At 37.3% G+C, this 22,486-nt stretch overlaps 1 protein-coding gene and 1 long non-coding RNA gene across 2 annotated transcripts in view; one reads left to right on the forward strand and one right to left on the reverse strand.

Annotated features, from left to right (window-relative positions):
* Window positions 1-949: 949 nt before the first annotated feature.
* Window positions 950-17,282, reverse strand: Dnaja2 (DnaJ heat shock protein family (Hsp40) member A2). The gene is made up of 9 exons (XM_078032253.1): window positions 17,078-17,282; window positions 15,511-15,570; window positions 14,973-15,196; window positions 11,663-11,743; window positions 11,122-11,255; window positions 8,729-8,925; window positions 4,500-4,644; window positions 3,286-3,413; window positions 950-2,717 (listed from the first exon to the last, which is right to left on the reverse strand). Exons 1-9 carry the CDS (start codon window positions 17,153-17,155, stop codon window positions 2,526-2,528), a joined length of 1,239 nt encoding a protein of 412 aa, XP_077888379.1. The 5' UTR covers window positions 17,156-17,282; the 3' UTR covers window positions 950-2,525.
* The window catches only part of LOC120887986 (uncharacterized), a 71,738-nt gene continuing 65,145 nt past the window's right edge, over window positions 15,894-22,486 (forward strand). Inside the window, exon 1 of the long non-coding RNA XR_013430848.1 lies at window positions 15,894-16,851. This is a non-coding gene — a long non-coding RNA (uncharacterized LOC120887986). The remainder of the gene's footprint in view (window positions 16,852-22,486) is intronic.

Genomic DNA, 22,486 nt, shown 5'->3' on the forward strand with positions numbered 1-22,486 from the left:
GCACATTCAGTAGAAACTACACTTCTGATTTTAAATTGTGATATTTTTCTGGGCTACCAATTTGTGGTATGATACCCTAGTGAACTACTCCTCCTCCACAGTGTGCTGTTGTTCAGTGTTTTCTGGATGTGTATTCAATAAAGTACATGGTATATTGAACATTTTATAAGGCTTTGTATTATATAATTTTGCTCAGACACAGGCTTAGTATGTGAGCACATTTAGGTTAGGTATATTAAATATATTTCCTACTTACAATATTTTCAGTTTACAATGGGCTTATCAGGATGTAATCCCACTAGATATCCAGGAGCAGTTGTATACTGGAAATGAACTATTAAGTAAATGGAAGACAGTGGGAACCACGTTTGTTTCACTAAATGAAAACATGTTCACAGACTTCACATCAATATAAGCAGCCAATGGAAAACACAAGGTAACACCTGAATGTCCACCAGTAGATAAATGTATAAGTACAGTTACATAATGAAGTATTATTTGGTAATAAAAATTAAATATTGATGCAGGCTACACACACGAATAGAACTTGAAAACACTATGCTAAATGCATCACAAAAGGCCATGTATTGTTATGACTCCATTTATACAAAATGTCCAAATATACAAATATTTGGAAATAGAATTAGTCATTAATGATTGCAGTAACTACTAATGCAGTGATGAAACTTTGGAAAATTAGTTTATGTAAATATGGATATATGGAAAACCACTGAAATGAGGTACACTTTACAATATGTAAATTCTCATTAAAGGTGTTACAGAAAAATCCACTGGTGACCTTTTTTTTTTGCTGTTTTTAAAGACAGGTGCAATACTAAGCAGATCAAGTCTGAGTGAACTTAAAGTTTACCCCTCTTCCAAACAGTTTTGTTTGTTCTAGTCAAAACAGCTGAGGTATGGAAGAACTGAAAGAAAGACTACACTGAACAACTGTTTTATAAACCTTTATTGGAAAGGCTACAAACTTTATATTGCCACTGCATTTCTTATGTTTAGTGTTGTGGGGAAGCAACCCTGAATACAAAACTACTATGCTGTTGAATCTTGCCCAGGCTTCTTGTAAAATATTTTTTTGTACAATGGAGGTAGAGTGGATAGGGCAATAATTTAAACCTCACAGGCCTTGATTAGTGTCAGGACACTTTTTCTTTTTCACTCAGGTTCTAACAGATCTAGAAATACACTACAAGTGCTATATTTAGGCTCAGGGATGGCAAAATACATTTTAAAATTTTAGTTTCAGTTTCCCCACTTGTTTCTTTACAAATGTAAATGTTTCTTTTCCCTCAAGCATGTTCTCTATCAACTCTAGGAGTGAATAGAAAAGATGGAAAGAAGAGGAATACAACATCCTTTTCAAAGTTGTTTTACCTGATTTTTCTCTTATCAGCCTATGTCTTTCTTTTCTATAAAACATTATAGAAAATCAAATAGTCAATGCTTCCCCCAATTTCAAATATTCAACTTAATGGAGACAGAGCATATTTTTAACTTAACATTTAATGAAAACAGAGCATTTTAACAGGTTCTATGCAAACATGGTTCTATTATTGATTTGCCGTTACCTTATTTTTAAAAGAGGGTGGTGGTGGGGAGATACAGAGGCCTGGGCTAGCCCCAATGTTCAGGATCATAACTTAGGAATTACATAACTTAGAAGTCCTTGACTCTACAAAGCATCAGTTGGAAGTCAATAAAGCCTGTTTCTACCAACCTTTGTCTCAACTATAAAATGGGCAGGTGCCTGAGGCCTAAGCTTCAAGCCAATGGGTTTTTAAGGGCTGTTTAAAAACCAGAACTAAGGATACATTCTTCAGTTTAAAGATGCATTTTGCAGTTCAAAATGTGTTCTTCCTTCTAAAAATGTGACACAAAGAATAATTTACACCAACTGCTTTTTATTATCAAGTTTCAGAAACCTTCCATAAGATGGTTAAAAAAAAAGGGGGGATAAGAAAGGGGGGGACCCAAAAAAACTTATACAACCACTGCTAATGTAATTTTTTCCATTGTTCCCAGTCAGCTCCAAACCCATTTTGTGCAAAGCCCATTTTCCATGCATCTAAATGATAGATACAGGCTATGAAATTCTTTATTCTATTTGTAGCAGCTTATGCAGGTGCAGCCAAACACAAAGCTTCAGGACAAATTGTACAAACTTTACAATGTGGGATTTGAATTTAAAATATGAAACATAAAATCTACACAAAACTGATAAAAATCAAGCACAGATAAAGACTGAAACTCATAACCGATGTGTGAAAGGGAGTCTTGTTTCCTTTCAAGTGCTTTAACTGCTACAGAACAGTCGAAATGAAGATGTAAAGCTTTGTGGTTAGTTTAAATTATACACTCTGTAGATACTATACCAATTTTAAAAGTTACACATAGACCAACAGATGTCCATCAGTTCATCTGGATTGATCAGACACTCCAGCTGGCTCGCTGAGAACAAATCAGGCAAATGTGGAAAGAAAATCCACCTGTGCAATTTGTTTGCAGAGTTACTGATGGGCACACTGTACTCCAGGTCCATGATGGCTGCTGCTTTCTTCATCAGAGCTATCATTATATGCTTCACGCCTCTGACCACCTCCTGAGCCTCGAGTGCTATCAAATTCCTGAAGCTCTACCTCCTCTGTTTCTCCAATTACATTAGGTACTTCTGGTCTAGATGGCAGAAGATCTTCTAGTTCCTTCATTAGAATAAATAAAAATGGGTTAACTGTAATGTTTTCAACTTCCCTTTAATACAGTCCAGCTATGTACTTCTTTGGGAGTTAAAATAGCAAAGTGACTGGTTTGCACTATAAATTGAGAGATCACAAAGTAATGACCCTCAGGCCCAAACTGCAGATATCCTTTGTGCAGCCCATCTACTGCTTAAGTTAAAAACAACAAAAAAATGTAATTAGCTATTAACATTTAAGCACTGGAAAATTTCACAGCAGACATACTTTCCTGTACCACAGCCCTCTTCAGGTGAGGAATGTGTTCCCCTAGGCTACCAGGATTCCCACCACCACCTCAGACTCAGTCTGTTTTATTTTCTTATAATTCCTTTGTTAGGCCCCACAATTACATCAGCAATCCTTGCTTTCACATCCATTATGAAAACCCATCAATAGCACAATATTAACAAAATAAAAATTTGCCTGATCTTAGTAAAAGCAAATTGGAGAAAACAAAAACAAAACAAAATTAAAGGTGACAAAGTACTATGATTAAGAAACTTTGAGTTGCCTAAATTTAAAGATCACTTACAGAAAGCTTATCTGGGTTGATCCAGTTGTTTTCAGGAAACTGCACATCAAACTTTATATAAAGATCACCTTTTTCAAAGGGATTACGATACTGTGGCATTCCTTCACCTCGAACTACACGAACACATCCTATTATTTAAGTAAAGAGGAAATTGTGAAGTTCTTTGAAGCTGTATCTACATCAAAGATCCTGCAGACTGCTTGAACTTGGCTGATCAACAATGCCCCAATTGCTTCTGTGGTGTGGAGGATCAAACTGGCAATGCTAGGCTGGTGTTCTACCACTGAGCCACACCCTTGTCCTATGCTTTTTTTTAAAATATTTTTTTTCTTAGATGTAGTTGAACACAATACTGTTATTTTATTTATTTTTACATAGTGCTGAGGATCAACCCCAGTGCCTCATATGTGCTAGTTGAGTGCTCTACTACTGATCCACAACCCCAGCCCAGTCCTATGTTCTTAATAGCCTTTCATCTTAACTTTTGTATTTGAACTAATATTCTCATAACTAATACATAAGCTTTTCACAATGCATCCCTAAGTTTAGTAGACCTCTAGACTCTACTAATTGTATAAGATAACATCTGGTACTTGTTTAAAAAAAAAAAAAAGAGGGTCTGGGATTGTAGTTCAGTGGTAGAGCGCTTACCTAGCATGTGTGAAGCACTGGGTTCAATTTCAGCACCACAATATAAATAAAGGTACATGGAAAACTAAAACTAGAGATTTCTCTGCCTTCCTGTCGCCTGATGTTCCCAACAATCTAATTGGTAAATATACTGATTTATGGCTTTCTTTTTTTCCCTATGACTATAAAAATTCATGTAACCTCTTCCATAATGGAAGATATCTTTTAAAATAACTTGAATCTGTATTCCTGGAATAAGCTATTTTATTATTGTCTTTAAAGAAAGGTATGTAGAAACATTGCTTTGAGTTACCCACTATGAAAAAATTATGTTTAAGAATATACAAGCTAGGCACAGTGGCAAAAATCTATGATCCCCGCAACTCGGGGCCTGAGGAAGGAGTATTGCAAGTTTAAGGCCAGCCTTAGCAACTTACCAAGGCCCTAGGCAACTTGGTGAGACCCTGCCTCAAAATAAAAAATGAAAAGGGCTCAGTGGTAAAGTGTCTCTGAGTTCAATCACCATTACAAAACCAAATCAGTCTCTTCCCCCAAAACCTATACCAGATAAAATCAAGATTTACCTGGTTCAATTACTTTGCCAGGAGGGTATTTCACCACAATTTGACGTCCATCAAGGTGCTTAAATGTGAACTGAAACCCACATAGAGCTTCAACAAGTCCTATCTTATATGTCATGTGCAAATCATTGCCATCTCTCTGGAACACCTTTAAATAAAGCACACAAAAAACACTTTAAAAAATTATAGATCCATACCCTATACTACATCCTTCAATCATCTTCAAAATCTTAACTGTATCACTGCTTTAAAAGCTTGCGTGTCACTGTCCCTAGTTTCCTAAATTTATGTTAGAAAAGCTAGTAATTCCCAGGGAGTATGCTAAAAACTTGTATTAGGAAGGCAATGAACCAGGAAAACATTGGCACAAGAACAGAGCCGAGGCACCAAAACCTAGAACCAAGTATATTTTCCAATTACTTTCTAATTCTGTCTCTGGGCAGAAAGGTACAGAAAGACCAGCAGGCTTCTATTGAACAGGCTCAATCTGGAATGCTCCCCAGATTTGATCCTAACAAGCAAAGAAGGTTTAAGATCAACACTAAAAAGCTTTACCAGGCAGGCTCAGACATTAAAGTGAAGAGGCTCAATTCAGTGCTTCACATATGCACAAATTTTATCTCATTTAAAATTGAAAACCCACTTAGAAGAATGTTAATTAAACAAATGATAAAGTTGGCTTATTCAATCCAATACCATAAGCCTATGGACTAGGTAATACAAAGGTTACCAAATAGATACAAAGAATATCTCTAGGATTTCAATGTTTAGTAAAACTAAATTCAATTTCACATATATTTAACATGTAATTTTTACTTGGGAGAATTTGCACATATCTATACTTAACTTTTGAAATTTGAGATGAAACAAAATTAACTGCAGTGAAAGGTCACCTAGCTTTTTTTTTTGTTGTTGTTGTTGTTTGTTTTTAATATAACAGGCTCTCTTCTAAAGAGCAATCTTGGCTGGTTCTATCCAAAAGATAGGCTCTTTTCCTAAAATATTCTCCTAAATTTTCCCATGAAATAAACTGTTATCTTAAGCAGTGATTCTCTTAAGGGTGATTCTGGTTGGGCAGCCTCAAAATCAACAGCAGGAGGAAATTTGTTGGGAACACACATTCTTGGGCCCCATTCCACACCTAATGCTAGAAAATAAGAGGTGAGCCTTAGCAATCTACAGTTTTCATAACCCTTTCAGGAGATTCTAAAGCAATGCTTATAGTTAATATACATTCATTGGTTCTTAGCAATGCTGAGAACCAATGAATGTATATTAACTATGACATTTACTTGAGTGTTTCTCACAATGCAACCAATAAGCCTTCTTTAACCAATAAGGCAGAACTTTTCAATGCTTTTAAAATGCTACATTGTTCTTAAAATGTCAGTGTTTCCAAATACCAATATTCTAAGAAACACCTTTTGCCAACAATTCTTTGGTTATAGCTCATTAGAAATAGGGAGCAGGAAGAGATATCTGTTCTTACGTGGTAGAGTTCAACTTAAAGTAACTCTAGTGGAAAGTATGAGGTATTCCTAACAAAAGCTAGGAATTGTGGTGGTGCATGCCTATAATCCCAGTGACTAGGGAGGCTGAAGTAGGGGGATCTTAAGTTAGAAACTAGTCTCAATAACTTGGCAAGACCTTATCTGAAAGCCAAAACAAAATAAAAACAACAACAAAAGAAAACACAGAATCACTGCTATTCTTTTAGTATGTTGCGATTAAGACAATTTGATGCTAATGTTCAAACACAAAAAATAAGCAAAAATGCCATCGAATTTTTTTTTGTTGCCAGAAAATTTTTAAAAAGCAAAATGAATAAGGGCCTAATAAATACTAAACAGCAAAGCACATAAAAACCTTAACAGTTTCTGAGAAATAATACTTAGAAAGATTACAAAGGGACTAACATCTTCAGAAACTGTTTTTCTATGCTGTACAAATGCACTTTTGTAGCCAGATCACAACACACACACACATACACACACACACACACACACACAGTATAGCAAGAATCTGAACACACATGAGATAGCATTCCCAATGACCTTTGATCAGATTTATGTTGTTTAAACTATAGCACCAATCTTCATTTCATTATGGCCCCAATTTCTTTAGTGGAAGTGATGGGAGTAGAAGTGGGAAAGGTTTTCTTGAACTGTTAGCTCCATGTCTTACTTTCTTCAGGAGATCAAAATATTTTCAGTTGTATGAACTAACCAAGATTCCTAAAACTAATCTTTTACTTTACTGGTCATAATAAAGAAGGAACTAGGTGAATTTCCATTCCAATCTTTACCAGCTTCTATTTCCTACCTTAGACAATCAGTTACTTTGCTTTCCGTTGGAAATTCCAAGCAATTCTACTGATGCCAACAATTTTAAGGTTTCTTATTTCTAAAACACTTTCTCACACTCTCAAGAAAGCAGCTTATTCATAATCTCATGCAATTCTCTACAATATGCTTCCTGAGGGAAGACTATCTGTTTTTGGTAAGCAAGGCCTGGGGAGGACAATGCAGGTAACTAAATGGGGGTCAGAACTTAAGTTCCTTGTCTCTAAATCCAGCAATCTACTTTTAAAATTTAATTATAAAGCAATATTATAGCAAAACTTGAGTATAAAAAGATTTTGCCATTAGTTTGACAAATCCTAAACTGAAAAACATCAATCATTTATTTCTCCTCTCCTCCAAGTAACTGTTACTTAACTTTCTCACTATTCTCATATTGCTGCACTGCCAGACATCATCTGATAATCTCAAACTACTCCAATGATTCTGTCAATAAAAATATTCTGGGGATATTTGTACCATCATTCAATATCATCTACACAAAAGCAGACTATTAAACATCTCAATCAGCCTCCCACATCTTATGCTTTGTATGGTGATGTTTTTGTATGGTTGTCCAGCAAGCAAGAGGGAACAAATGAGGAAGTAGTTAAAATGCCAGGTATGGTGGCATACACCTGTGATCCCAGAGGCTTGGGAGGATGAGACAGGAGGATTACCAGTTCAAAGCCAGCCTTAGCAACATCAAGGAGCTAATCAACTCAGTGGAGACCCTGTCTCTAAATAAAATACAAAATAGGGCTGGGAATGTGGCTCAGTTGTAGAGCACTTGCCTTGCACATGTGAGGTACTGGGTTCGATACTCAGCACTACATAATAATAAATAACTAAAGATAATGTGTCCTTAAATAAATAAACAAAAAGGATATCGTGTCCCACCCACAACTTAAAAACAAAAAAGATGCATATCATTTGTAGGTTTGGGCATATCCAGGAAGAGCTGAAACATAGTAAATTACAGTTTTACTGAAGCATGAACTCTAACAAAAATCAGTGTACCCTAAAAAATGATAGTCCAGGGAAGTGAGCCACAATCTTGTGAGGAAATACAAATTCCCAGAAATCTGCTTCTCAATAATGGCCTTGATGTTATTATCTTTGGATTTTTTTTTTTAATTTTTTATTTGTTCTAATTAGTTATACATGAAAGTAGAATGCAATTCTACACATCATACATATATGAAGTGTAACTTCTCATTCTTCTGGTTGTACATGATATAATCATATTTTATTATGATTCTTATCCTCTTACCCCCTTCTCCTTTTACTCCTCTCGTCTAACTCCACCATTGTGACTTAGCATCTGTATATCAAAGAGAATCCATTGGATTCTTGATTTTTTTTTAAAACCCTCTTTTCCCCCATACCCCCAAATATATACATATGTGTTCATGTGTGTATGAATACATATGTGCACAATGGTATAATCAAATTAATACACACTAGACCATATTGTTAGACAAGTTCCACAACCTGTTCTTTCAAGGAACACTCATCTGGCTACATAATAAGTAGAGTAAAACAAATCAGCGCAGTGTGTAAAACCCTATCCACTCACTCATCAAAGGAGTTTCACAATGAAAAATAAGCTGCCTCAAATCATCTGACCCAATGCCCTATTTTCATAAAAAGGAAATTGAGGTGAAAAGATAACAGGATTATTTAAGGTTATAGTGCTTGTCTATGGAAAAGTTGGGACTGAAACTATAGTAACTCCTACAATGTACCTGCTTTGTTGGTCAGTTCTTGCGTAAGCAAGCCATGCTCACTGAAACAACTTCACCTATGTTCAGTGTTACTCTGGGGATCTATCATATTTCTTAAGCAAGACCAATTTCTGAATAAAACAAAATTAAATAAAAAGGAAATTACCTCATGTTCTTTCTCCTGTAGCAAAAGAACAATGTCTCCTGGTTCCACTCCTGGGGCCTGGTCTGCTTCCCCAGTGAATGTAATTCTCTGTCCATGTTTCATGCCTTTGTCTACATGAACTTCAAGAATCTTGACTTCTTTAATCACCTTCTTTCCTTCACATTTTTTACAGCGGTCCTTTTCATTAATTACCTCTCCTGAAAAGAGAGGACATTCAAACTTTCAGCAAGAGTACTATCTACTGCCTTTTCAAGTAAGATGTCTCAAAAATGCCCTTAATTCATTAAATACATGTTCTGAATTACTTCTAATTTCTACCTATATTTCTGTCTAAAGTATCATTCTAAATGACCAAAACTCACATCTTACTGCAATCGTCTGAAAGATACAACTATACACAATTTCAGAATGTAATGTATCTTACACTTTCTTTGCTCCTGATTCTACTTCCTAAAGTTAAAGTGATGTCTAAGAATCAAGGAAAACATTTAGGTGGCAAGATGCTGGAGCTTTAACTGCTTCTTTAGCAAATGTTTTCAGTTCCATAAGTTTAACAATGGACAGAAATAACCAAAATAAAAATTTAAATATCTATGCCTTATTATTAGATAGTTGGTACTGGAGTTTATTTCATAGACAAAATCTTGTTCAGGTGTCTGCAGATGTTCTTTTATTTTAAAAAACTTTCCCCATCTTGGTGTTGGGGATAAAATCCAGGGCCTTATGAGCTCTACCACAGAGCTATATCCCCAACCCTAAACTAATATTTACTATCACTGACTTTTCAAAATCAACTAGAGATGTCTTGAGAGTTTTAGCTGGCAATGAATTCCTCTGTATCATGTTTTAAGATACCATGGCTTTTCCATATATTCTTCTGAAATAATCTAATTATGGTATAATAACATAAAACTACATTACACAGTACAATGTGAAGAACAGCATGGCTTTCTAATGCCTGGTTGTTGACATATTTTAATTGTTAGAAGATTTATATAATAACTTCATGGACTGTTTCTAGAGCAGTACTTGTAAAATACCAATTTCTCAAAATAGTAATGGTACATGGGAAAGGATTCTAATTGACTTTGGTTTCCTTTTTTTTAAATTATAGATGACACAATATCTTTAATTAATTTTATGTGGTGCTGAGGATCGAACTTGGTGCTTCACATGGCTAAGCAAGTGCCCTACCACTGAGCCCAACTTTATGATTTCTTGATAGCAAATTGTTAGCAATTTCAATAATGTTAAAAGCGTAAGATTATCTAGGAAAAATGCAGACTTTTCCACCCCCTCAAAAAAATCTACTAGGTAATTAAAAAGAAATCCAGTTCCTCAGTCACACTAGCTTCTTTTTCTTTTCCTTTTCTTGTTGTAGTCCCTGGGGAATGACCCCAGGGCCTTAAATATACATCACAATTGTTCTACCAGGGAGCCACACTCCAATTACCTACTAGCCACATTTCAAGCACTGCTACAGGTAAATGATCACCTGTATGACACTGCAGATAAAAAACATTTTTATCAGGCTGGGGTTGTAGCTCAGAGGTGGAGAACTCGCCTGGCTTGTGTGAAGTGCTGGTGGAGTAGTACTCTAGAACAGAAATATCTCACAGGTCAAATTCAGAAGGCTTCTTTTTTTTTTTTTAATCAGTCTTTAGAACACAGCCATGCCCATTCGTGTACATACTGTCAATGGCTATAAAAGCACCAAAAGGACAGAGGTAAGCAGAGGTGATGAACTATTTGTCCCACAAAACTAAAATATTAACTTCTGTGAGAACAACTTCCATTCTAGTATTTTTCCTCAAAAGCTAACTAAAAATTATAGTAAAGACAGCATAGTGGGCGTAGTGGTACACACCTTTAATCCCTGCAACTACTGAGGCCCTGAGGCAAGAGGACTGAGTTCAAAGCCAGCCCCAGCAGATTAGCAAGGCACTTAGCAACTCACTGAGACCCTGTCTCTAGATAAAATATAAAAAAGGGAATGTGGTTCCATGGTTAAGCACCCCTGCATTCAACCCCCATTACAAAAAAAAGTAAAATACAAAGGGACAAATAATCATTTTACCCATCTTTTTTGAATAAAAAAAAGACTGACTTAACTTGGGGCTGAGGGTATAGCTTAGTGGTACACAGTATGCTCAGCACAAGCAAAGTCCTGGGTTCAATTTTCAACAACCAAAAGCGAAACAACACTCATTTTCACTGGACAGAAACACAAATTTACTACTTAACTGTGTTCATTGAGCCTATCCATAATGGAATAATTATTCACTTTTAGACCTCTATACAAATATACATTGAAAAAGAAAAATTATAACCCTTTAATATCTGCATTCCCAATTCATTCCAACATAAAAGCAAAGAAATACTGGCATGTGTACCTTCTCCATTACAATCAGAGCACACAGACTGCATCTGTTGTACCATTCCAGGAGCCAGCTGTCTGATCATGATGCGTACACCTCGACCCCGACAAGCACTACACTTCTGAACAGCTCCAGACTTCCCGCCTTGGCTAAAGAGAGCAAAGTATAAATTAGATTTTTACCCACAGACCATTCCAATATGCCATTCAACCAGGAACTGTGCTGTTAATCCCCCACTACTAATATTTAAACTGACCTTAAGAGGTATCAGAAATGTTCTGTTTGGTAGTAAGTTTAAAATCATAAACAATTTTTATCCAATACAAACTTTCAGCCTGCCACTAAAGAGGAAAATAATATGGCAATATGTAAATCAATGGAAATATAATTGATGTAACTGATGTGATTCAGCAATCTGTATACGGGGTAAAAATGGGAGTTCATAACCCTTTTGAATCAAACTGTGAAATATATCAAATTAGATGTAATATTTTGAACGACCCACAATAAAAAAAAAAAAAGAAAATAATATTGCATAAAACAAATACACACTTACCCACTGCATGCACTACAGAGTACATTCTTGCTAAGTTGTAGTTTGGTTGTCTTGCCATTATAGAGATCTTCTAAAGATACTCTGGGAAGGAAAAAAAAATCAAATTCAACTAAAATTTTGCCAAATTTCTTAAATATAAGATATAAATAGCAGGTACAGCAAATTCCATGGTAATTTTTTAAAACAAAAATTAAAAAAGACCCCACATTAAATCAGTTCGATGGACACATCTTATTTTGTAGCTCAAATTTACAGAAAGATTTTAAGACTACAGACAATTGTAAATGGTGCTCAAAGTCAGAATCTACAGCATCACACCAACAATTCACTGTGGCACAATTTCAGATAGAGCTGATAACTGCACAAACTCAGTCATTAAAACCTTTTTCTGGCCTCAGGCACGAGCCCTCCATCCAAGTAATTCTTAATCACAACCTTCTGAGATAGTTATCCCCATTTTACAGAGAAGCTAAGTAACTTGTCCAAGACAAGGCTGTGCCCCCCACCTACCCATTACAAGGACTACAAAAAGTTATATTACAGCTTAAGGGAGGTGTTTAGACTGTGTCTCAAAAAAAGTGGCCTTGGGCTAAGAAATGTATTTTGGTGGTAGAACACCTGCCTGGCTTGCATTTGGGCCCCGGGTTCAGGTCCCAGTATTGCAAAAGAACAAAGTAGATTTACCTACACTGTGACAGAAAGGAGGAGGCAAAATAGGTTTTCAACAGAATGTCTCCAAGTTTTAGAGTGTCTGAAGATTCCACTTTATCATAAGCAACACTGAACAACCTTTACCAAATTTTCAAAGGAGTCAAAATTTTCAGAAGTTTAACTGAAAGCCTATTATCCACTCATAAATGTGTATATGGTAAAATGGCATAAGGAGAAAAAGCTTATTAAAAAAATACAACTGCTAAAATTTAATTCACTTTTATTCATAAATAGTACATTTGAATCACAGTACCAATTTCCATACCAGCTTTAAAAACTAAACAAAAACCAAAACTCCTGGATTCAATCCCCAATACTACAAAACAACCAACTACATCCAAAACTATATACAGCAAAAGTCTCACCAATACTATTCATTTAGGACTTGGCAGCAAAGCCTTTAATATTTTTAGTTTTACCATTCTTGTTGTCTTTCAATCTTATCTCTTTTTCCCCCCAGAGTTGGGAATCAAATCCAGGGCCTCAGCCATGCTAGGTTAAGTGTGTTCTACCACTGAACTATATCCCCAGCCCCTAAACCTCCTTTAGTAGTATTAATGATTTACTTTTAAAAAACTGGGAGTTAAGGGGCTGGGGTTATGGCTCAGCGCAGTCGAGTGTTCGCCTAGCATGTGTGAAATCCTGGGTTTCATCCTCAGCACCACATAAAAATAAAATAAAAGTATTGTGTCCAATTACAACTAAAAAGTAAATATTTAAAACAAAACAAACAAAAAACCTGGAATTGAAGAAATGAAGAAATACTTTAAAAGGCACCTATACTATTCTGTGGTATTCAAACTTTCTCAAAACCATTCTTTAAGCTAAAACTTTCATACACTGCAGACTGTATAAAAATAACATTTAGGGACACAACAGTACCAACAATTCCAGATGACACATCTACATCTCAAGTCTTAAACTTATTCGTCGCAACTATTTTTTTCTCCCACTAAGTACCTTTATCCAAAGGGGTAGTCCATTTCACATATATATATATATATATATATATATACATATATATATTAAATTACAACTAGTATGCAAAAACCACTATCTCAGAAGCCAGAAAAATCCACATTTTAACAAACAGGGCCAAGAAAGGGAAAATGGGAATAATGATCAAGCAAAGTTAACACTCCCTATCACGGCCTAAACTGGTACAATCCCTTCATAAGGCAATTCATTTATATTTATCAGTCTCAAACAGTGATGCCTGCCAAGAGAGACACAAAACTGTACATAAAAATACCCATAGCAACACTATTACAGAAAAAAAAAAAAGTAATAATATCCTATATAAAAGATAAATGAGGGCTGGGATTCTGGCTCAGTGGTAGAGTGCTCACCTAGCATGTGTGAGGCCCTGAATTCTATCCTCCGCACATGAAAATAAATAAAGGTAGTGTGCCCAACTAAACTAAAAATTAAATATTAAAAAAATAAAAAAGATGAATGAGTAAATGTATCACAAAATGAAATATTATAAAGCCACACAAAAGAAAATGCAATAAGTAGAAATAATAAGTAATATTAAAATAGCAAAAAATGTATTTGCTGTAAAGTATAAAAAATTTTTTAAAAGGCACAGGAAATACTGGAGTCTTTTTCTTTTTTTTGTACTCAGGTTTGAACCCAGCGATACCACATGCCTAGCCCTTTTTATTTTAAGATAAGGCTTCACTAAGTTGCTGAGACTGGCCTCCAACTTTAATCCTCCTACTTTGGCCTCCCAAATTGCTGGGATTACACATACGCACCAACATGCCTCACTGTTTACCTTTTTTAAAAGGTCCATTTATTTTTTAGAACATTTCTATATCCAAGAAAAATATGGAAGAACCAACTCCCCCTGCACAAAATATTACTATTGGAATAGTATCTAAATGAGAATTTATTTCTAAGGGCAAATTCTTTCAACACACACATAAATTTAAGGATGACTCCACATGAATTCCTACAATTTAGTCAAATATTAAACAAGATGTATTTGTTTAAGTAATGAAATATACACGTAAAGTATGAACTTATCTCTGGCATTTGCTAGTGAAAACTTTAGCTCATGGAAAAAAAAAAAATCACTGGATAAAAGACCTCACAAATTTCAAATAATGAAATATCTACTTTCATATTATAAAGGGGTTGTGGATTCCCAATCTAAGATCAAGGTCGACACCTTTCAGATGCTGGCAGGTTAATGCCAGGCTGGAAGCCAGCAAGCTCCATGGAAACCATTTTTGGAGAGTTCACACTGAAGATTAAGTAATGAGTGACTTTAACATGTAAACAGACTGGTCAATCACTATGTAATTTTTTTAAAATAAAAGATAACTTGAAAGATTTAAATGTTTCAGAGAAAATAATCCCACACTTGAAAAATCCATCTTCCTACTCAGTAAGCAACATTAATTATCCTTTATGATCTAAAGCAAAATACAAACATCCAGTTATTAAATTCATTTAGTCACTTAATGAACACAGGAAGACACGATTTTTTTTTTTTGGTACCGTGGAAGAATCCAGGGGTGCTTGACCACTGAGCCATATTCCCAATTCTTTTATAAATATTTACTAAAAAGAAGAAAAAAAAGATACTCACTTTAGCGGATGCATCATGTCCTCTCCTCTTCTTCTGCCATTTCGACTTCTACTCTGATTGCCCATGAAGCCGAACAATCCTCCACCAAAAATGTGAGAGAAAATATCATCCATGCCACCACCTCCACCGCTACCTTCCCGAAGACCTTGTTCTCCATATCTGTCATATAGCTCACGCTTCTCTGGATTTGATAATACTTCATATGCAAAACTGATTTCTTTAAACTATAAAGAATAAAGTAAAAAAAGAAAACAATTGGATTTTCAAATACAAGAGTGGGGAAAAGTTATAGAAAATCAGAATCCACTTAACTCCAATAAAAGCTGTCAGTTATCTTTGGTTTGATTCTGGTCCTATTTATCCCTAACTACTGCTCAAATGTTAGTATTCGCAATACAAAAGTAAAAGATTCTTAATGTAAATATTTGGTTTTTAGGGTCAATAGATGGATTTTTCCTACAATATTCCTCCTTTCAAAGAAGGCAATTAAATTTAAAACCAAAACCCAAGAAATACCAAAAAGTTTCAAATAACTTACTTTGTCTCCAGCATTTGGATTCTTATCTGGATGGTACTCCTTGGCTAACTTTCTGTATGCCTTCAAAAAAGATTTTTAAAAAAGGGTTATACACAAACATGAGTTTCAAGATTTGCAACAATACCCACTTTCCTAAGAAGAGATGTTTTAAAGTCATAATCTTCCAAAAATGTCATTATCACAACTGGTATTTTTCCATCTCAAAATTGTTTATTCAACAGTTTACTATAATAGAGTCGATAGTTATACTTGAAAATAGATTATATGAGAAAAACCCAGATACAAACAATGAATGCTACAAAAGGAAAAAATATATTTGAAATATATTATTTGTTTTTACTGTCAAATGTTCTTATGGCTAGTAAACAGATCAAGATAACCCCAATAATCTGAGAGAAAAAATTAAGGTGTACAAAGGCAAAATATTAGTATGAATCAAGCTACAGATCCCTGTCTATGATGGCTCCTTGTCTTCCTTTTAACTGTAACACTAAGAAAAAGCCAAGAGATGCTCCTACAAGGTGTCTTTTACGTGTTTTATTTGCACAAGTGGGTGACTGGGATCTACTGTGGCCTCTATCGTAAAGTTGCATATACTCTCAATTAAGTGGTCTGGATATACAACATTTAAGTCTTCATTCACACAGACTCATGAATTATATAATACAGACTAGCATTTCCGGTAGGGTAACAGGAAGTCCATTTTACTCTTTCGATTGTACCGGTCCTACTGCCTAAGGAGCATTCTAGTTTTTCTCAGCTTTCAAATCCGGATACCCTAAGCCCAGAAGGATGCTGTGGGGATTAATTAAATGTCACAAATGCTTTGAAATTCTAAGATGAAAGATTCTGTAGTAATGCAAAGGGCGATAATACGACCTGTTTATTTTTAGTCAGTGTACACTCAGGTGTTTGGCTGGGACCCATGGCTCATTCCTAAAGCGGGCACAGGCCATGGAGATTACCTGCCCATAGAACAATGCATCCAAACAGGGACCCACGCTACCTCAGGCTGTAAGGGCGAGGGAGGAACAGAGGGAGGAGCTGAGGCCCGCATCCGCGGCACCCAGGAAACAAACCCAATAGCCCGGAGGCACCGGCGGAGGTGGCTAAGACCCTCTTGCCGCTCCGCCTCGCGGCGCCCTACACCCGGCGCCGACGTCCGCGGCGTGGACAGCTTCTCTCCCGGTGCCGGGATGCTAAGGGCACCTCGATCCAATCTGGTTTTCCGGGGTGGTGAGCGTGGAGAGCCCGACGGGCTGCTGCCTCCCAGGAGCGCCCGGCCTCTGGCGCTAGCCCGCAAAGGGAGGAAGGAAAGGTTTTCGTCCTGTTTGCGCAGGGGTGAGTTTTATTTGCTGCATCTGCAGGCGGGCGGGGCCGGCGGCCCAAGGTCAGCCGGGGCTGGGGTGTGCGGCCCACGGCGAAGCCGGTCCCGCCGCCACCCCTCAGCCTGGGCTCGCTGCAGCCAGCGCCGGCTCACGGGCCGTCCCATAGCGCGGCCTGGCCGCCCCGGACGCGCAGGCCCCGCGCCCCACACACCGTGCCCGACCGGCCCGCTTCCCAATACCTTCTTAAGCTCGTTCTCACTGGCGCCGGGCGGAACGCCCAGGATGTCGTACAGTTTCGTGTCGGCCACGTTAGCCATGGCGGCCTACGGGCAGCACTCGGGGAGGCAGGCGGCGAAGCGAACGAAGCGGAGCCGGGCCCACGAGTGGCGTCGGCGGCGGCGCAGGCCGAGGGAGACAGCGAGGGGGAAGCGAGGCGGAGCCAAACTTTGACCCGGCGCACGGCGCGCCGTGACGTCGCTTCGCAGAGCCCGCCCCCTCGTGCTCCGACCGGTGCGGTTGGGTGCTGCTAAGTGGACCGTGTGCTCTCTTGTACCCAGGGTCTAGGCCGCGAGGCAGGTCCGACGTAGGAAATGAGGAAGAACTCTGCAGGGCGTTCTTTTGCAATTCGTTTATTGCGGGACCGCGTTTTTAACGTCGTGAGCGCTGTGGGGATGAAGAGGCTCGGTTAACTTCGAGATTGGCAGGAAAGAAAGTCCATCTGGGTTTCTGCTGGAGGCTAGCAGAGGTCGTCCTCTGGGTCTGGTTCCCTGGGGACCTTAGATGAAAAACAGCACGTGGGGTGTGTGTGTGTGTGTGTATGTATGTGTGTGTGTGTGTGACCTTAGATGAAAAACAGCACGTGGGGTGTGTGTTTTGGGAATTCTCAAAACATTAACCAAAGGTAGTATATTACACTTCTCAATATAATTAGCTACGTTTTTACCAAATTATTCCATCTATTTTACTCCACTCCAGGTTTTAAAATGAAACCATTTCATTAATAACAAGATAACTTTTAAGGCATAATCAACATCAACACATTTGATGAGATTAACAATAATTGGTTTATGGCCTCCATTTCCAAACCAAAGTCTTCCCCGTTGTCTGGGCCACGTGTTAAAAGTCCTTTACCAACACTAGTCTCTAGCCAACATCAAAAGGTTTAAGTGGCTGCCGCTGGGTGCGCTGCCAATGAGGTGACTGAGGCCTATTGATTTACATTTGCTTTAGTTTAGCCTCTACCACGCGGTAGGATATGTAGCCATTTACACTTTATGGGAATAGTAAACATTTTTTTTTTTTAATTTATTTTTTTTTATTGGTTGTTCAAATCATTACAAGGCTCTTGACATATCATATTTCAAACATTAGTTTCAAGTGAGTTATGAGCTCCCATTTTTACCCCAAATACAGATTGCAGAATCACATCGTTGTACATTGCTAGTAAACATTTTTGGACGATTGGAAAGTGAACTGGTAACAAAGACAGCATAAGCATATCATTCAGGGTAATCTTTCTTCGTGGACATTCCCCCTGTCCTAGTTGTGGAGGGCCCTGAGTGGCAGCCAAGAACTGGAAACCTCAAGATTCTTGAGAAATTAAGATGCCCCTTCCATCAAAGTCTCCCTCTAACTGAAATGCCATTGGAAGTGCTACTCCCTCTGAAGTTTTTCTTGATTCCATAAACTGGTGAACACTGCTGTCTCATTTAAGTTCCCATTACCCTTGGTTTTTTTTGTTGTTGTTTTTTGTGGACAGATATGATGTTAACATAAATGCTATTCTGGAATGTGAGTCTGAACTCTTTAAATAGGCTGGAGGTTCCTTACAGGAGGACCCCCCCCCCTTTTAAACAATACTGGGGATTGAACCCAGGGATTCTCTACCACTGAGCAACATCCCCAGCACTATTATTTATTTATTTAGCGAGCAGGATCTCAATAAGTTACTGAAAGTTTGGTTCTCGAAGGGGTTTTGAGAAAAAGGAAAAGGTTTTATTGCTTTGCTAGCAAAGGAGAACCTGGAGACCCCAGAGGCCATGATTCTGCCCATCAGAAGGAGCAGTGGTCTTTTAAAAAGGTAATTCAAAGGCTACATTCCATGTATTCTCCATTGGAGTTGTAATTCACTTGTTAATTTGGGCAATAATCATTTCTGAAATCTGGTGCCATCCCCAAAGTCTGGATTTCTTTGTTCTTATGGGGGGGGCATATACTCAAGGACAGATAAATCTGCCTAAAATCGGGAAGGATAATCTTCCCCTGAGATTAGGGAAGGGGGAGATATTAGGGAGGAGCAGGGAGAAAGGAAGACAAAGAAACTTGTCCATTTAAAAAATAAGTTGCAGGGGTGGGGTTGTGGCTCAGCCTAGCACGTGGGAGACCCTGGGTTTGATCCTCAGTACCACATAAAAATAAATAAACAAAATAAAGATATTGTGGTCAACTACGACTAAAAAATAAGTATAAAAATGTTCAGTGTTAGTGCAGCAAGGGCTATATTCAAAGCATAAAGTGAACCACTGTTATAAGAGGTAGTATAAAGTTGTGACGTTAGATTGTATATGTAGGTTGGTAACCTTTCTCTGCCATTTATTAATAATGGGAACTTCAGCAAGTTTTACCTAACTTTTCTGAGCATATTTCTTCTGTGTAAAAGAGGAAATATATCATTGACTTGTTGGATGATCACAGAATATATACAGAGTACTTAGAACCAGGAATTAGGGCAATGAAGTATTAGATATTTAATATTGTTTTGATTCTGTTAGCTCACAGGCTACCTCTCTATTCATTTCAATTCCATGCTTCTCTAGTGGAATTCCCCAACTTCCTCCATTACCTATGTGGAATGCCCCTCCTTTTTTTTTTTTTTTTTAACCATAGTATCTCACTAGATTTCCCTGCTTGCTAATTACCATTTTTCTTTCCTGATTTCTCCATAAATTTTTGCTTCACATGAGAATATGAACTGAAGAATATGAACTTTATTGCCACCTTCATATAGTTTATCTTATTGTTTATCTTTCTTTATGCCATGAACAGTTAAAAAGAGCTGGACTTTCCTCTTTGTTTCACTTTTAGTCTTTTTTGCAAGAAGGAAAAATGGTTATGATTCAGTATTAGCTTCTGATATTCTAGTGAACAATACCTGGGTAAATTCCTCCTTTGCTCCATACTTCCTGATCTTAAATTTTTGATTCATTTATTTATAATATTTTACCCATTTCTGAGTGTGACTTGTAGTCAGAATTGTTAATTGTTGATTTTATAGGTGAACATATTATTTCAGATCAGCATACTTCAACTGATACAAGCTCTCCTGCCTGTCCCTCATGGACTTGGGTTAAGCCTCTGTCAGTGTGACCATTGTAACATTTCAGTCACTGAGTGTTTTTCTGAGGTACCTTATATATTTTAGCTCCATTATTTAGCTAATGCCATAAAGGAGAAAAGACCTGTATCTCATCCTGTGTCTCAAGAACCATAAAATGCTGAGTCACAGTGCATCTGAGGGCTGCTCTCACTAGGCAGATGATTTAAAGTTTGAGGCGGGAGTGATTTCAGATTCTGCCAGGCTTACATTGTTGTTCAGTTCTTTTATTTTGATTCAGTATGCTTGTGAAATTGTGGGGCTGGTGTGGGGTGAAGGCCAATTGGGATTAGGAGGGAGTGTATGAACTACAGTACTGTATTCTTGAAGGCCATTTATACTGTTCACAAGTAATTAAATACAGAAATATGTAATCCATTACTTTAGACAATGCTGTATATGTGCATCATTCAGCAATTCAGAAAGTAGCTTTTCTTACTAACTTTAAATAGTTTTGAATGTACAGAGTAGATGATGCAAGTTAAAATATTTCTCAGGGATATAGAAGAAAGTGCTAATGGTTCTTGTTATAAGGGTGGCAGGACCACAGAGTTGATGCTGGTACTCTGGGAAGAAAGAATTGTGGGATTTATATTATTGGAAAATATCTAAATTCCTTGTAGTATCTAAGCTAGATTTTTTCATTGATGGAGCAACACAGTTGTATATGGTATTTTAGTCCCACCACTAGCATTTCAAGCCCTGCCATAGCATGTTATAAAGGTTCAGTTTTTTTTAATCAATTTTTTGCATATTTGCTTTTAAAAAAATATTTTTTAGTTGTCGATGGATCTTTAATATATTTATTTACATTGTGATGCTCCGAATTGAACCCAGTGTCTCATACATGCTAGGCAAGTGTTTTTCCTCTGAGCTACAACTCCAGCCCCAGGTTCAGTTTTCTTATATCACTATAATGGTGTAATAAGCAGAGAAGGTGACTGGGTAAGTTTAGATATCTAACTATTTATGCATCAGAAAAAATGGTGGAGAAGATATGTATACATATTCATTCACTTAACAAATACATATTGTAGACCAACTGTGTGCAAGGCACTGTTACAGTGTTAGGGGTATAGCTATAAACAAAACAAGATCCTTGCCTTTATAGAATTACCTGCTTGTAGGGAAGCCAGACAATGAATAAGTAAATAAATAGTATATTTGATGATAATGTGTGCTCTGGAGAAAAAGAAGGGCAACAGGCCTAATTGATAAGGTGACATTTGTATTGATCTTAAGGAGGTGAGGCAGTTAGGCATGAAGAATTTTTCTTTTTTTGGCTGCACTAAAGATAGTACCTAGGGCCTAGCAGATGTTAGACAAATAATGAGCTACATCCCTAACCTTTTTTACTTTTTTTTTCTTCCTGCCTCATCCTCCTGAGGAGTAGTGTGCACCATGGTAACCAGCTGCAACAAGGACTTTTTTTTTTTTTTGGTACTGGGGATTTTATTTTTTATTTTTTTGGTACCAGGGGCTCTTTACCACTGAGCCATATCCCCAGCCCCTTGTATTTTTTATTTTGAGATAGTCTTGCTAAGTTGTTTAGTACCTTGCTAAGTTTCTTCGTGCCTCGCTAAGTTGCTGAGGCTGGCTTTGAACTTGATCCTCCTGCCTCAGCCTCCTGAGTTGCTAGGATTTATAGGCATGTACCACTGTACCCAGAGGATGTTTGAGAATAGAATTTTTCCAAGCAGTGAGTGACACTGTAAAAGCTCTACAGTTGAACATAAACTGACTAGTTATGGCTAGGGGACCAGTATGACTAGGAAACAAAGCAGGTAGATTGTGGGGGCACTAGTCATTCATAAAGACTGACTTTTACTCTGAGTGAGACAGGAAGCCATTAAAGGGCTCTAGTTAGAGGAGAGAAAAATTGCATTTTAAACTCATCATTCTTGTTTGCTGTCTTTTTTTTTTTTTTCCTATTTTTTCTTTTGGTACTGGGGATTGAATTCAGGGGCATTCAACCACTGAGCTACATCCCCAGCCCTAGTTTGTATTTTATTTAGAGACAGGGTCTCACTGAATTGCTTAGAGCCTCACCTTTGCTGAGGTTGGCTTTGAACTTGATACCCTCCTGTCTCAGCCTCCTGAACCACTGAGTTTACACAGGCCAGGTGATTGTTTTGTTAAGGAGCTATTATAATAAAACCCAGGTTATAGATAGTGTGGGCCAAGACATTCATGGTAGATTGGTGAGGAATGGTTGGAATCTGGATATATTTTGAATGTTGAGCTGATAGAATTAAATGTTGAGTAGAAATAAGGA

This window comes from Ictidomys tridecemlineatus, chromosome 15, assembly GCF_052094955.1.
Source record: "Ictidomys tridecemlineatus isolate mIctTri1 chromosome 15, mIctTri1.hap1, whole genome shotgun sequence".
Lineage (NCBI taxonomy): Eukaryota > Metazoa > Chordata > Mammalia > Rodentia > Sciuridae > Ictidomys > Ictidomys tridecemlineatus.